General features: G+C 36.4%; 1 protein-coding gene across 1 annotated transcript in view; it reads right to left on the bottom strand.

The window, feature by feature from the left end:
* LOC124712248 overlaps window positions 1-18106 on the bottom strand; it is a 108896-nt gene that overhangs the window by 13362 nt on the left and 77428 nt on the right. Inside the window, exons 7-8 of the mRNA XM_047242543.1 lie at window positions 15748-15875; window positions 9590-9748 (exon numbers count right to left, since the gene is read on the bottom strand). Coding sequence (XP_047098499.1) covers window positions 9590-9748; window positions 15748-15875 — 287 coding nt within the window. The remainder of the gene's footprint in view (window positions 1-9589; window positions 9749-15747; window positions 15876-18106) is intronic.

The raw sequence follows: 18106 nt of genomic DNA, 5'->3' as shown, positions 1-18106 counted from the left end.
TGTAGAGCTTCTGCTATTTGGCGTATGTTGCAGTGTACCTTTATTGTCCTTCTCCTCTGCCTCTTGCTGTACGTGTTCTTTTGACTTTAGGGTCACCACTTTGTAGCTCCTTTCTATTAATCATAGACTCGTTCGTATTCTTAATGTTCAACTTTATTGTGAAGCAATGACCCAGACATTAACACAGAACATCTAAGACAAAAACAAACAAAAAGCAAAGAGTCTTTGCCGCTGCCCCTGTACTGTGCACATGCAACTATTCGTCTGCGTGCTCCCACACTTTTTTTTTTTTTTGAGAGAAACAACCGATACCATGTATACTCTAGAATCTTGTATGGGTTAAAATTATCTCAGCTGTTTCATTAAAAGAATTCATATGATTTTGTATACAATGTATTATATTTCAGGCTAAAAGGTATAAAAAGAAATTAATGTATAACATTGATAAGTACTAACAGTTAAAATTACCTCTCTTTTAAAAATATTTGAAATTACAAATTTGTTGCATATTTAAAATTCATACTATTAATTGCACAATCAAACACTAATTATTAAATTTGTTTCTGGATTAATTTATGAAATAATGACATAATTTGGGAGAAAGTTTGTAAAATCATTTGCTTTGTAAACTCTTTGGAAAGTGTGAGTACTGCAAAATGTAAGTGGTGGTGGCAACAGGCAACTCTTCAATAGTTATTATGTCATCACAAACGTAAGGAATCGAAATTTTCAGATAATCAAGGTAAGTAAAAAGTTGTTCTTTTGTAATCTTACTCCTCTCATAGTTTTCAACAATTTATGCAAAAAATGAGAACTTTAATGGTGCTGTGTGGGAGGGTAAGATTACAACATACATACAAAGCTGTGCTCCAAACATACATTCTGAAAAATGTCTTCCTAAATTAAGGCCTATGTTTGATACACGTACATTTCTCTTGGCCAGGAATGCCCTTTTTGGCAGTGCTAGTCTGTTTTTATGTCTATCTTGCTCTGACCATCATGGTCTAATCTTCTGCTTAGGTAGCATTCCTTAACTTCACCACTTCGTGATCACCAACACTGGTAAGTTTCTCACTCTTCTCATTTCTGCTACTTCTAATTACTTTTGTCTTTCTTCAATTTATTCTCCGTCCATATTCGGCACTCATTAGATTCTTCATTTCATTCAACAGCTCCTGTAATTCTTCTTCGCATTCACCGAGGTTAACCATGTCATCAGCAGATCTTACTATTGATATCCATTCACCTTGAATATTAATGCCACTCTTGAACTTTTCTTTTATTTCCATCCTCACTTCTTTGATGGATGTACAGATTGAATAGATTGTTAACTAAAGCATTTCATTCTTGGTCTTCCAGTCTTGTTGTTCACTCCTGGTTCCTGCACATATTGTATACTGGCGAACCTGGCATTGCTTCACAACTGCTCAGTAAGTACTGGAATTGGACACATTTTCTAATCTCCGCCTCTACCCTCCCTCTATCTGCCTCCTCCTGCACAGCTCTCACCATCCCCCCTTTCCCTTGTTTCTTTATCCATCTCCCCCTTCTCCCTTTCTATGTCCTTTTCCTCCCTCCTCTTCTCTGTTCATCTCCTCTTCAACCCTCTCTCTAACTTTCAGCCTTGAGTATTGTTATTAAAACCAAACAATACTTTGATTGGGAATTTTAGTTACTTAAAATGAGTGGGTAAATCAGCTGGGATCATTGATATACAGCTTATGAGAGAGACCTCTCCAGCAGCTGGATCTATGAGGATGGTAGCTTCTATGACGGTATTTTGCACAGTTTTAATGTGAACAGCTAAGATTACAAAGTTTCAGATGATTCGGATTCTGTAGTAGTAGTCTATACATAAGGCATAAATGCAATTTTCTTGTTTTCTTTTAAAACCGATTGTGAGGAAGAAAACAAACCGTATATTGTTGTATATACAATTTTTGTTTAAAATTTTACACACACACACACACACACACACACACACACACACAAAGAATATTTACAGAAAAAAATGATTTGTCTAATGCCCTGATAACACAGTTACTTTTTCGGTTCACAGCACAGCGTTTTCTTTCTCACAGCCAGTTTTAACATAAAACCTGTATATTTTTTATTAAAAAGATATGTGGTCTATGTTCATATGAATATTTATAGAGTATCATGTAAAAATTTGAAGTGAAGTGATCAAGGACTTTCTGAGATTTTTGTTAACAATTTTCTCCTTTTCATATTATACATATGTTTATATACTACATGTATTTTAAAATATGAAGCTTATGTCTGTCTGAACGTTTATCAGAGCATCACGTAAATATTCAGAGTTAATCACTCAAGAACTTTTCAAGATTTTTGCTAACAAAGTTTCCCTGCTATATGGCATATATGTATTACATATATTTGAAAAATCTGTAGCTTATGTCCATTCAATTGTTTATTACAGGGAAGCTAGAAAATTTGGAAAGGGAAATGCTATGGTTTAGTCTAGATATAGTGGGGGTCACTGAAATGAAAGGGGAAAAAAGACAAGGTTGAAGTAAATCAGTCAAGAACTTTTTGAGATTTTTGGTAACAACATTAAACAATTAATTGTCTTTAGTACAGATTACCCATCTCTCCCTATTGTTTATCCCTATTTCTCCCAGAATTTCAAACATCTCGTACATCATTTTACATTAGTGAACATTTTTTACAGGTCGACTAATCCTCTAAACGTGTTTGGTTACTCTTCAGTCTTGCTTCCATTATCAGTCCCAACATCAGAAATGCCTCTCTGTTGCTTTTATCTTTCTTAAAGCCAAACTGATCTTCATCCAACAGATCCTCAATTTTCTTCTCCATTTTTCTGTATGTTATTCTTGTCAGCAACTGAGCTGCATGAGTTGTTAAGTTGACTGTGTGATAATTCCCACACTTGTCAGCTCTTACAGTCTTGGGAATTGCATGCATGGATGTCTGCTGGTATATCAGCAGTCTCATAACCCTACACCCAAATGTGAATAGTTGTTTTGTTGCAAATTCCCCTAATGATTTTAGAAATCCCTTTGAAATGTTGTCTATCTCTTCTGCTTTATTTGATCTTAAATGTTCCAAAACTCTTTTAAATTCCGATTCTATTACTGGATGCCCTGTCTCTTCCCTATCAACTCTTATTTCTACTTCTGTCATATCAACAGACAAGGCCCCTCCCTCAGAGGCCTCCAATGTACTCTTTCCACCTGTCCTCTCTCTCCTCTGCATATAACATTGCAATTTCTACTGCACTCTCTTAATGTTTCTGCCCTTGCTTTTAATTCATTTTGACTTTTCTTTATTCTGAGTCAGTCTTCTGGCAATCACTTCTTTTTTTTTTATTCCTTCACTTTTTTCATGCAGCCAATTTGCCTTAGCTACCCTGCACTCCCTATTTATTTTGTTTATAAGTGACTTGTACTTCTGTGTTCTTCAATTGCCCTGAACATTTTTGTACTTCTTTCCTTCCTCTATCAACTGAAGTATTCCTTCTGTTACTGATGGTTTTTCATAGTGATTTCTTTTTATCTGTTTTTCTTTCCAACTTCTGTGATTGTCCATTTTACAGATGTCCATTCCTCTTCAACTGAACTGCCTGCTGAACTATCATTAGTACAGTATCTATAGTCTCAGAGAACTTCAAGCACATCTCATCACTCCAAACTACTCCTGTTGCCCACATCTTTGTGCACTGATTCTTCCTGACTAATCTCTTACACTTCATGCTACTCTTAATTAAAGTCAAATTATGCTCCATACCACCTCCTATGTACATCTTACAATCCAATATTTGATTTCGCAACCTCTGACTGACCATGATGTAATCCAATTGAAATTTTCCCATGTCCCCTGGCCTTCCCCCTCCCCTTGTGATACCTGAAAATTTATTGCAGAACTCACTTCGTCTATCTCCTCTCTTATTGCTACTACTAAGCCCATATTCTCTTGCACACATTAGTTCTGCTACTTTCCTTACAACTGCATTCCAATCCCCCATGAATATTAGATTTTTACCTTCCCTTACGTACTGAATTACCTGTTCAATATCCTCATACACTCTCACTCTCTCTCTCTCTCTCTCTCTCTCTCTCTCTCTCTCTCTCTCTCTCATCATCTTTTCCTAATGATGTCAGCATATATACCTGAACTATTGCTGTCAGTGTTGGTTTGTTGTAGATTCTAATGAGAACAACTCTATCACTGAACTGTTCATGGTAACTCACTCTCTGCTCCACATTCCTATTCATAACAAATCCTACTCCCATTATACCATTTTCTGCTGCTGATGATATTATCCTATACTTGTCTGACCAAAAATCCTTGCCTTCTTTCCATTTCACCTCACTGACCCCCCCCTATATCTAGACTGAGCCTTAGAATCTCCCTTTTCAGGTTTCCTAGCTTACCTACCAAATTCAAACTTCCGACATTCCATGCCCTGCCTCACAGAACGTAACTGTTTCATTGGTTATTTCACCTTTTTCTCATAGTCACCTCCCCCTAGGCAGTCCCCTCCCAGAAATCCAAATGGGGGGGGGGGGGGCTGAGTCTGGATTTTTGTTCCAATGGAGAGATAATCATGACACTTTTTCAATTACCAGTCACATATCCCGTGCATATTAACTGCGCGAATTTAATGTAGTGGTTTCCGTTACCTTCTACATCCTCATGCCATAGGTAACTGCTGACTTTTCCACCTTTTAGGACATTTTGCCACTGCAAGGGCAAGATAGTGACCTGAACCTCTATCTGCTCCTCCACCCTCTTTGACTATGCCTTTGGCAGAATGAGGGTGGCTTCTTCCGCTGGAAGTCTTTGACCGCCATTGCTGGAGATTTGTATTCAAAATTTAAGCAAGGTTCATACCCAGGACCCATGACATTTTGATTACTTGTCAAAGATCATTGCTTACACCTTACTTGCAGATAAAGCCCACACCACTGTTGTGATGAACTGCAGTGGCTTGTGAGTGGACAGTCTTTGTCAACACCTTCACTTACAAACACCAATAACTGGTCACATCCTTAGGCTCATCTCTGACATTTTCACATGAATCCAACCTGTTCCCCTCCATTCCTATCACCGCATGCACAAGTTCCCCAGAACAAACAGTCACAATAAATTCCACAATTTGCCTGTTTACTGTGTTGCCGTTAAACATAACCCTTAATCCTCGTCCCTTGTATCACTACAAGTAACACACAACTGCCTTCATGTACACCTGGATAAGCATCCTCCACACTTGTTTTCTGAGTAATTCCATTTCAAATGAAGTTTAGTTTCATTATCTAAGTTAACTCTAAACTGCAGTCTTATCTGGTCACTGGTTACTTACAAACTGCATATATTGTATTTCTGGCAAGATTATAATATATTGTGTGTAACTGGAATGTATAATCAACAAACAGTTGTTCATTGTGATTTCCTGTCACTATTTTTGTGATGTGGCACAATTAGGTGAGGATTCAGTTGACAGCAGAATAATGGAGTAGATCGAAGAATTATATAATTACACCTACTGAAAGCAAAAAATCTTGCCAATTTCACACTAAGTCTTTGTATTCAAGCTATGTAAAAGGACTACAAAAGACAAAAATTTATAATACCTTTTAAGTTAGTTCCACGCAATCACAGTGCCAATAATATTTCAAGATACTATTACATTACTCCTGGTATGTATAGCTGAATACCTGTGGTCATGACCTGCCACAACAAAAATCATAAATCATACAATCTTACTTATGTGACAAGAATAATACCCTGCATTAGTTCACTGCCAATAACAGTAATAATAAATCCATATAAAGTAAAACTTCATTTATACATTTTTCACTTATATGTTTTTCTCACTTATACTCTTCCCCCCCCCCTCCCCCCTCCCCCCCTGACGAATTATCACAGTGTGCACAAGTTATGATGCAGTGTTTCAGAGTTGGTTGCCGAGAAGTGGATTGGTAAGGCCAATATTAGACTATAATAAAATTTGATAGTGTAATAAGGAACTTTGTCGAAGTTAGGCATTGGTCAAATTTTCTTTGATCAACTCTAGCGCCTCGCATTAGAGTTCTTATCAAAGGAAGTGTTCACCTTATGTTTATTGCATGGAGAAATCAACCACTTGGAGCACTAGCATCGCTGCAGCTGTCTGACACACAATGTTTATCAATATGACTCCCAGATTTACATGGTGCATCACAGATATAATGAAATTAATAGAAATATTTGAGGCAGATGAAGCACTGTGTAGCTTACGACATCCCGAGTACAAAAACAGAATAAAAAGTGAGGACTATAAAAAAATTGCTGATGCTATTAGCCGTGAAGTACGGCCAAGATATACCCCCGAGAATATAAAGGAGAAAATCTACAACTTCTATGGAAATAAAAATTCTTCATGACTGCAGTACATATTGAATTTATTTGCCTTCACATATCTAGTGCATTATAAATAGCTTCAAACATTTCTGGTATTATTTTCGTCAATGTGCACTGCAATATTAGAGTGCTATACCAGTACTGCAAACTAGAGCAGCTAGAAATCACAGTGTTATGTTAAGTCTGTCTTTTGTGGATGTAGCGTTTCTGAGGAGTGTGTTCAGCTTCATAATATGAGGAGCCTCTTTCTTGAGCATATATTGAAATGTACTCTCGTCCATTCCCAAGGGGATTTTCATGCAACTTTACATCCTTGGCTTGCAGCTTCTGTAGCAATTTTTTTTTTAATATCTTTTTCATCTCGCCATGAAGTCCACAGCTTCACCCAAGTATGTTTCCTTTTCTTCTGTTTCTCTTGCAAATGCAATGACAATGCAACTGCAGTGCAGTCAACTACAGACTAGGTATAATTTTACTTACGGCATCGGTGGCTTAGTGTGTTGATGTTGGCAATGACCATTCATTGCTGGGGATTCATTTCACCACAAAGTAAATAATTGAAGCTGTTCTTGCTCTACACTTGACGGATTCTTGTATGAACCCTTGCCTGCTCAGCAAATTAGTTATACTCATAAAATGAACATTTCATAACAAAACATTTGAATTATATGAAGATGGTGTTGCCAACATCAGCACACTACACTGCCGATGCCGTAAGTAAAATTGAACTGCAGAGAATAGTATTAAGTTGTTATAGGCCATTATGAAGGAACTTTGAGGAAATATTTGATGACAGTGAAATCCCCCTTTTGCGCCACGTCAAAGATCATTGTGAAAGAAAATTTGATAGTATAATACTGGCCTAAGCTCCATCTGTTAACACAGCACCACGGTTGCCAACTAGAAAATCACTTTGTTGCGAGCATCCGAATCCAACTAACACTTAATTTTTAATGTGACACACTTGAGATTGTTTTACAGATACACAACAACAGTATAAACTGCAATTATAGAGTCATCACAAAAACCAGACGTTATACAGAGACTGTACAGTATTGGGAAGTACAGTATAACGCACGAAGCTTACTATTACGGTAATGGTGACAGCCTTAGGGAAGGCTGGTAGTAGGTATAGCACTCATTTGTTTTCCCAAAATTACAAGACTTCTGCTGAACTATGGCACAACTGGACAAGAATTGTTGCATGTCACTCGGGAATCCCGAAACACATCACACCTCATACTGTATAGGCTATAGTACTGTATTTCTAATTATTTTGAGAACTGGTAACATGAGTGGAAGAAAAAAGAAAAGCATTACTATTGATGAAAAGCTACAAATTTTGAGAGTTGTGAAGGAAAACAGTAATTGAAAGCGAGTGGACATTGCTAAGGAATTAGGAATTTCTGCATCTACTTTAAATTCTATAGCAACAAAGGCAAAGGAGATGCATTTGTGCATGTGTGTTCGGAATTTCTACTAGTAAGCAAACCTGCATTCAGGGCAGGAAATATGAGGACATGGAAGATTGTTTGTTGCAATGGTTCAGACAACATAGAGCAGAAGGCTTTCCTCTTAGTGGTCCAATGCTTTGTGAACATGCAAAAGAATTTGCAATTCGACTCAGTGTGGAAAATTTTCCCTGCTCCATCAGGTTAGCTGTACAAATTTAAGGTAAGACATGGCATCAGCTGTCAGAAGGTATGTGGCGAAAGCAAAAGTGCCGATCCCGAAACAGTGAGAGACTGGAAGGAAACCTGTTTGAAAGAACAGACATCCCAATATGCTCCTAAAAACATTTTCAACGCGGATGAGACAGGCTTGTTTTACAATATAATGCCTGACCCCACAATGGCATTCAAAGCCGAGAATTGCCACGGAGACAAACAATGTAAACAACGTGTAACAGTGCTGTTATGTGCTAATAGTGATGGGAGCGAGAAGCTCCCCCCACTTACGATTAGCAAATTTGCCAAGCCCCATTGTTTTAAGGACACTGTCATGTTTCCCACAAAATACACTAGTAACAAGATATTGTGGATTACGACAAAAGTTTTCGAAAAATGGCTTCGACATGATGTGAAAATGGGTGCAGCAGGACAGAAGTATTATTGTTTGCAGACAGGTGTGCAGCACATCCTCCTCTTACTTCCTGTTTGAGAAATGTGACCATGGAATTCTTTCCAGCGAATTGCACGAGTAAGCCCCTGCCACTTGACCTTGGAGTAATACATAATTTCAAGTTGCACAATTGCAAAATGATTGTGCAGCATGCCATCAGGTGTGTAAACATTGAAAAAAAGGAAGAAATGAAAATAAACATTTTACAGGTAAGAGTTTTACTTGCCATTTATTTCATGTTGTGATACCGGAGCCAAAGAACACTTTGAGAAATTATTAATGAATTTGCTTCTTCTGATAGGCGCTGTACTACACTGCAGCTTCATGGCACAGTTTCAGACTATACCATTCGGAACTGTTTCCAAAAAACCGGATTTGAAAATGAAGTCCATGATCTTGGTGGAAATGATCATACTGAGTATATTTACTGAAATAAGAGCAGGCACCATTTGAGGATTATGTGAACGTTGATGAAAACCTCATCACTACAGAACCCACAACTATCGCTGAGATAGTTCAGTGTCATCACAGGACCTGGAAGAGGACGAAACTGATCATGAGGATGACACAGAAGAGCCTCAGCATTCCTCCATGATGTTTAACAATGCAGTAAATGCATTATAAATAATTAAACAATTTGTGATGCGCCACAGTGTTTCTGATAAAATAATGACAGAGTTATCCCATTTTGAGGGGACAGTGTAAGCTATTGCCACATCAAAGAGAAAACATGCAAAAATTATGGACCTTTTTTTTTTTTACAATATGATGTTTTCTTCTGTGTAGAGGTTTACGTTTTTCATTATATCTTTGTTCAGTATGGTAGCTAGTAAGCCTATATAAAGTTATGTAGAATGTAACTTTTTATTTACTAGATTTTTCATTTATGTTACGAATTAATTTGATAGTATGGTGCTATTATTTCACATATACATTTTTCACAATTATACATTTTTTTTCCTGTAGTCATTGAAAAACGTATAAACAAAGTTTTACTGTATAACAGTCATTCTCAGTGTCTGCTTTTATTCTTTAGTAAGTATGAAAATGCAGTTATTGATCTTCTGCCAGTAAATGCATTCACCTGTTTTGTTCATTTGGTGATTCTGGTGTCCTTGGTGCAGTAGGTGTTGTTATTAACGCACAATCAGTATTATTTTTATAGCTGATATAACCATTCTGTAATGGATGCAGGGTGACAGGATCGCTTCCATCTAGAACCTCATCATCAAAAAATCTGTACCTGCAACAAGGTATTTTTCAAGTTATTTCATTTCTGTTGCAATTATCAAATGATGAAACATACCGTGTGAAACTTTCTTGACTTGTCCCATTAATTTTTAATAATTAAATACAATGAATGTGTCTGCCTATATAGGGCTGTTGCACGAGATCACATAATTTAAACATATTCTGTGCAGGAAAACTTATTTCATTTACAAATAATGGTTACACTTACATTACAAAATGACCCTGTTTCCTTATACTGGTAGAAAGACGAAAACAAATAAATGTAATTGATAAATACGTAAGTGGAAGAAACTTGTATCAGTGCAAATTACTCACAAGTATTTTCTCCACAGATAAAACCAGTGCCATCAAATTACTATCTAAAACTTTGTGTAGATTTACCCTGTATAAGGATAATTGAATACAGAACCTCAATGACAACAGCTTCCGCTTCCTTGTTTTTATGTATGTGCCATCTCTTGGTATTGAAGACTGCAAAACTTATTCCAATGTTTGCATTCTATCATTCAGAATTTTGTAGGAAATTTATATAAAAGATATGATGCATCATCATGGACAATTTGTTGTAAATTGTGTTGTAACTAGCTCTCAGTAAACCTATAATAAATCCGGATGTGGGATCTCACTTTTCTAAACAGTGTATCCTGATAAAATTATTGTCTTGTTCTACTAAACTGGCAACTTTGTTGCAACTTCTGGTTAATGACTCCCAACAAAAACGTAGCCAAGAGTGAAAAATTTACTACCTACATCTGTCTGGGCCCTTGGGCAGATGGTTCAATCCCCCATCCGGCCATCCTGAATTAGGTTTTCCGTGATTTCCCTAAATCGTTCCAGGCAAATGCCAGGATGGTTCCTTTGAAAGGGCACGGCCGGCTTCCTTCCGCGTCCTTCCCTAATCCGATGAGACCGATGACCTTGCAGTTTGGTCTCTTCCCCCAAAACAACCCCAACAAACCTTGGGCAGACATTAAGTGAGTTGTGAGTTGTGCTTGGGTAGCTGAATCAACAGAGCACTTGCCATGAAAGGCAAAGTTCCCAAGTCTGGGTCTCAGTCTAACATACAGTTTTAATCTGCCAGGAAGTTTCATTAACTGTTATACCGATTTTCTTATGATTATTTGGTCTCAGTTACATAATCTTGTCTCAGATGCATGTTTAATAATTTATCTGGTCAATGTCAACATCTGTTGTGCAGCTGAAATTCGTGATCCTTCTTTATGTGATACATGTTCCGCTATCTATCTAAAATGACAAGTACACCAAACATTTTATTTTGCACAAGTATTTTCAGTAATCTGAAAATGCACTTTAATTGTGAACAGTGTAAGAGGAGAATATGCTCAAAATTTATGACAATTTTGATTCAATTTTCATACACTTTCAATACACACAAATTTGGCTTAACACCAATAAAGTAAGATAAAATCAATGCATAATGAATCATAGACATTATTTCTATGAGTGGTGTAAGTGCAAGAAAACAACATTTTGATTGATTATTAAATAAAATTAGCTGGTTACATGCCACTGCCCAGTTATTTATTTGTCTTGATCTTATATTAGTTAGGAATAGCAATTAAACCTGTCTATACATTGCAAAACCAAATTTAGTTTAGTTAGATCATTTAAAACATACAAATTCAGTATATAAATTATACACAAAATACTTTTGCAATTTCACTGCAGTATTAATATAACACAAAATTTGATTATCTAAACAGGATGTGTTCGGGACTAATGGACTTCTTTTTAGTGAATATAAATGGTAACATGGGAAGTATGTGAATGATAATTTAATGGAGCCTTTGGTTTCAGCTTACATGTCACTATTTGTTCACACCAAACACATAAACACGGATTTTAGGGCTGTGTTACCCTCACAGTAATTATCTAGTGGTACTAATGTGTGTACTTATTTCTCCATGTATTCCAGAGTTACAATCACATGTGCCTCCCCAACCCCTTTCCTATTCTCCGCTTCATCCCTAAGACTGCTAGGGGTGTCGGACAGCAAGTTTTTTTAAGGTGGGTATACATGTGTGCACCAATTCTGGTTGAAACTGTTCCAAACGCTTTATATTTATAATTGACACGTAAGTCTTCCATACTACCACCCCCACCCCAAATAGGTTAGAGACTGGCAGCATAGTGTAATGGTTGAAAAGTCAGTTCCATGCCTGTGGCCCTCTACTTGTTAGATGAATAGATGGGAACACATCTAGGGCATTGCAGCAATTGTTTAAAAAAAAAAAACACCCCATGCTGAACACAGTTTACCACATAATATGTTCCAAAATATCCTGAAAATGTGAAAAATTCAAGAAAATTTTGTATCATTTTATAATAAGCAATATTTCTCTAACAGAAATGTATTTTTATTTACAACTTCTATTGAACCAAAACATGATGTGAGCAAACAGATACTGAAGATTTTTTTCTTTTTCCTAAGAAAGAATATGGTAGCAGCTGTATACTTTATACGTTCTCCAACAACCGTTTGGGAAACAAGTTATGCCTCAGTTTCAACTTTTGAGAGATTACTCCTGAAATCTTGGTTGAGTATGACTCTCTTTTCTGATATTTTCCAATTCCACTGTTACAAGCAGGAGCTAAAGGGATTTTGTTGCAGGAGTCAGTTATGATGCACAATCTCCTGAAGAAAGATTTTGTACCAAATGTGGCAAAAGATGAGAACTCAAAGTCTGTACAAAATAAAAAATCTCTTTAAAGCAGACTGTGTGTGTTCAGCCGACTTTCTTCCTTCCATCTTGTTCAGCTTCATCTGCTTGCTGCATAGCTTTTACTATATTTACCGTAATTATTATTACCACAACACACCTAAGGACAGAGTCCCAGATTCATGAACTATGTACCAGAGATAGTTGTAAAATCTTATCACAGCAACCTTATCAATTATCCAATCAATATTCTGATAGTTTTCTGTTGACTCATTAACAGGGCCTCATGATGAAGTGTGTACATAAATCTGAGCAAGAAAAATATACATTTTTCTTAAAGAGTTATTCCTCCCATAACTGAAAATGATCTTGAAATAGCTCAATATCTTGAATGCCTTTGCCAAACAACAGGATAGGCTTACAACTAATGAAATGCAGAACAATAGCCTGTTGTTCCAGAAACAGTTATTTAGCTCCAAAAGTTCTCTGTAACCATTTTTCTGTTATTTCAGTGCGGGAAAGTAGTGTTCAAGCAATCCAAGAACAATAAAGCAGACAACATCATATACTACAATGCTGCCAGTTAAGTAAATATAACTGTTGTGTTCTACCAAGGTTTTTTCTGAATCTTTTGGAAAGCATCATGTCAGGACCAAAGCATCAGAAAAAGCTTCTCTAAAATAACTAAAATGTGGTGACAGTAAGGAAAGTACAAGAGATCATGACCAAACAATTTTTTCTTTACAATGGTACTATTTAGTCAACCTGAATTGCTTGCTGATTTATCTCAATACAGTGCCTAAAGCAGGGCTTTCACCCTGGAATTGGCAACAAGTGGCCACAAAAGCTTCAAAATTTTGTGGATTATAACCCAATTTTCGACTCTTCAGTAAGCTCTTCTCCTGAAGATATTATTACTGCATCTATCAATCTTTTCAACACCTCCGTATGGTGGGAGCAGATTTCCATCAAACTGCAATACTAACTCTTTACAGTCACTGAGGTTGAATTATCTGTTTTTGCTGAAACAAGCAGATGAATGGTAAAACGCTGCTCCATTTCTTCATAAGTCCTGTTGCTCCTGGCAGTTTACAAAGTGTGGACTTCAATGATCTGTCTTCCTTGTGTTTTTTATCTGCACCAACAAGGAGGTCACTCAATCTTTTTGATGTGTAAATGTTGTGAAGAAAAAAATGATAATAAGGATTTCCTCTATTCCACAGGAACCAGACAGCTATGTAAAAGAGATGGTCCCTCATCTTCACAAAATATCTCTTTCATTTCAATTTTTCTTGTCTGCAGTTCAAGTCCAATATATTTGTAAACCTTACTTTTCATCATAGAGTTTGACTAATTTATCAATGCCAGTGTAATTCCTTTTATTAGGAAACTGTGCTTTTTGCCATGAAAGAGAAACTCTCTGGGTCGCTAATACTGTGCTGCCATATTTTGTAGATTTATGGCTCTTAAGTTGTAGGAAAAAAGTTTAAAATTTTCTGATTTGAAAGTACTTTAACTACAATGATTTGTTTGGAAAATAGCTAATAACAGAGATATAAAAATGATTTCTTAATTTCTGTGATGAACTACCAGAATAAGCTAATGCTATTTTATAAATCTAGGAAGGACACACTACAGATGTCACTTTGCGTCAGCAAGACAAATTGTTTGGAACAACAACTGAAAAATCACCCACAAAGAGAACATAATAACAATAATACTAACAATAATATGAAGGCCTCCGATTGTTTAGTACAGAAGCTACGCAAGCAGTCGAAAGTGGACATGCACTGTAGGCTACTGCGCAACTCTCGCACTACACACTCCGCCACTGCCGACCTCAAGGCAACAGTCTGCATTGCACTACAGCAACGTAAACATGGCTGCCGTTATTGTTGCTCCCGCCAAGTGTGAATTAAGAAGTGTAATTCAGTTTCTGCAAGTAGAAGGGAACAGTGCAGCAGAAATTCATCAGAGAATGAGCTGAGTGTACAGTGATAACTTCATGACTGATGGTGCTGTGCATGAATGGTGCCGAAAGTTTAAAGATGGCCGAAATGACTCGCACGATGAAGGGGCCGAGGATGCAAGTCTGTCGCTACAGCCAACCTTGTTGAAGAAGTTGACAGAATGGTTAAAGAAAATTGTAGGCTCACCATAACTGCTTTGTCTGTGGAAATTCCGGATGTTTCAAGATCTGTCTTACACTCTATTGTTACTGAACATTTAGGCTACAGAAGTGTAAGTTAACCTACAATTATTTATGAAAAATCAGTTAACATAGTTCATATGGAGAATATTTGGTATTTTTTCCATGTTATCTTAGTAACAGAAAAATCATGTACTACTAGAAACAAAGCTCACTTGTTAATTAAGCTAATGAAAACTCACATTATTGTCCATTACTGGTGTCTAAAACTAATTTCAAATGAAAGTGAAAAAACAATTACCTGAAATAGACAGTTATCTGGAAATGATGTTCAGAGTGAAAAATTCAGAACTTCAAGGTCATTGTAGATTGTCACTCAGTTGTTTGATTTGGCTAAAATGCTGCACACATTTTATATTGGAACAAAATAATGGCATGGAAACTGAACTTTTTGAAAGTTGAAAAAGTAAGGCTCTGTCATTCCTGTTTAATCTTCCAGAACTTATCCCTTCTTCTTTACCACAGAAGGAACTAACAGCTCCAAAAGCTACGATTGTTTTGTGTACTATTACTTTTAAATCTGTGTATCTGCAGTGCTAAATGTTTTGCCTCCTTAAGGCAAGTACTGGTCAGCAATGTATGCAGCTATAGATCATGTACTGCCTAACAGAAAGCATGATGAACTCACAAAAAGAAAGGTAAATTACAAGTGTCAATATTTTACAGTAATGAAACAGTATACATAAAATTTGTGAAATAGTGCTGTTTGAATCATTAATTGAGAAATGTCTAATTTTTATCTTTACCAGTGGGCCAGTCTATGATTTTTTTGGTGGGGTACATATTCTACTGCGTTACTAATTTGATTTCAGTAGTATGCAGTTTGTGTACTTGACAGTTAATTTAATTTATCCACAATTAGAAGAGCAGGCAATAAATGAGACTGGCTTCTAAAAAATTTACTGCATAATACATGGTCAATTTTGTATTTATATTACAATATTTTGTTATGAGGGGAGAGACAAAATACTAAATTTATTAAAAACATGTAGATAGTTTTAGAAATACAGTCAAAATATTTTCTATGGCTGTTGTACATAATCTACTAAACATTTCTGTTATCCTTCAACAGAGTTCACATATTTTAAGTAAGTTATTTACCGAAATCCATATAAATCTTCTCCCAGGGAGTTGTCTTCATCACTGTCTTCAGTTGATACATATTGTACTTCAAGAGTGATATCACCTGTTTGGGCTGATAGGATTTCCACGGCCTCTTGGTGGCAAGCCTATCAAAGAAATTTTTCATTAATCAAGTTCATTCATAAACCATACTATATGAACCAAATATACACATTTATAGTAAATCAACACATTTCAGCATAAAGAAAAGCGTATCATTTTCCTACATTTGTGCAGGAAAAAGCCAGCAGGGTTTCCAGAAACACATACAGTGAAAATCCAAGGCATGGAGTCACTGTTCAGACATTCATAGGTCAGTCAAAGAATGAGTAAAACCAAAATGCCAGTGGAGTGCAATTTTTCGACTGAGCACCAACTTATCAATACTAGCAGGAATTCTGAAAAGATCAGGGCAACTTGTGAAGGCTCTTTTGTAGAGGGACACATTTAGAAGCCATTACAAGAGCTGAAATTCAAATACTTAGGAGATAATATCGAAGTAAATCCTTTCATACACAAAGAAAAGTTTTAGACCAAAAGCAGGCCATTTGTGCTGATAATTCACAGGCCTTACGGTAGGTCTCTGTTTAACAAGCTAATGATCTTTCACTGGTACCAAAGTGCACCTACCAACTCATGAGATGCATGTCTGACAATGTGTACTTGTTTAAGAGAAACAGCAGTGTTCAAAAAGAATAATGGCACAGATGATCAATGTTTTAGGTGATGAGCACGTTTTGAAATATATCCAAAATAGTGTGCATTACACTGGGACCATTATTTTCCATGGACATCTACAAAACAGCTTATGAGAAATCACAGGATTTTTAGACTTTTCTCCTGATAAGATTCTTTTCCCTGTAGTGATATTTTAGACACGTTTCACTGTGTTACTGGAAAGTAATTCACTAGAATGAATGAAATAGTAGACTGTATTGTCCATGTACAAGTACTTTAGGTCTATTTGCTGATGATACAATTGTAACCCACCAAAATGAATTCAAAGATAGAAAAATCTTTCCTTGTATAAAGGATTCATGCTTCATTTGACACAATTGTCTGATTTGGGTTTTCTACTGTTTTCCCAAATCACTCTTCGAAAATTCTGGGATGGTTTCTACGAGTAAGATATGGTAAATATTGTCTCCTTTCCTTGGGCAAATTTACATTGTTTAACTTTATATTTGTTCTGGAATTAAATAGTTTAGTGTGTTATTTTCTGATTTTATTTGAAAAATTTTAGGGTATGATGTGACAAGTTCTATAACAAGGTATAACTTGATTTTGGCATCTAATTGTATTCAAATAAACTGCGGCAGATATTACCTCTTGTTTACTGCCCTGCTAGCAGCAACATGGCTCAGAATATCAACCCAAACCAAAAGCAGTTGCTTCTCTGGAGGTGACTTATGTATACACAAGCCAGTACTGACTGTCCAATCAGCAATGTAACTCCACCATGTCAAAACACGTCATCATGGATGAAGAAGTGGTTTTTTTGAGTCATCAGTCTTTTGACTAGTTTGGTGCAGCCCCCATGAATTCCACTCCTGTGCCAACCATTTCTTCTCAACCAATGTCCTCAATTATTTGCTGGATGTATTTCAGTATCTGTCTACCTCTACAGTTTTTACCCTCTACAGCTCCCTCTAGTACCATGTAAATTATTCCCTGATGCTTTAACAGATTTTTCATCATCCTGTCCCTTCTTCCAGTCAGTGTTTTCCGTGTATTCCTTTCCTCACCAAGTCTGTGGAGAAAAATTAAGGCCTACGTTTGACACTAATAGCTTTCTCTTAGCCAGAAATGCCCATTTTGCCACTGCTAATCTGCTTTTTATGTCCTCCTTACTCCGTCTGTCATGGGTTGTTTTGCTGTGGAGGTAGCAGAATTCCCTAACTTCAACTACTTCATGATCACCAATTTTGATGTTAAGTTTCTTACTGTTCTCATTTCTGCTAATTCTCATTACTTTTGTTCTGCTTTGATTTACTTTCATATATATATGCCCAGAAGGGGGAGAGAACACGAAACAGACAAACACCTTTCCATGAATCATTTCACTGACACAGTGGCAAAGTGATAGTATGGACAAAAATCAATAGGTCATAAAGCAATGCAAGGCTTATAATGAAATAATTCCAGTACCATAAATGCCACAGATTATGGTGAGACAGCTGACTTTTATATGATGGTATTCAAATGTCAAAGCACCAGAACATTGCCAAAAACAGGTCCAAATTTATGGCAAACATTGCCATGATGTTAATTTCTTAACGCAGTTACATTCTCTGTTTAACTAATGGTTCCAGTTATTTGTTAAAAACAGGCTTACTGT

Source organism: Schistocerca piceifrons, chromosome 8 (assembly GCF_021461385.2).
Source record: "Schistocerca piceifrons isolate TAMUIC-IGC-003096 chromosome 8, iqSchPice1.1, whole genome shotgun sequence".
Taxonomy (NCBI): Eukaryota; Metazoa; Arthropoda; class Insecta; order Orthoptera; family Acrididae; genus Schistocerca; species Schistocerca piceifrons.
Note: the sequence above shows the minus strand (reverse complement) of the source record. Positions and strands in the feature narration are given on the sequence as shown.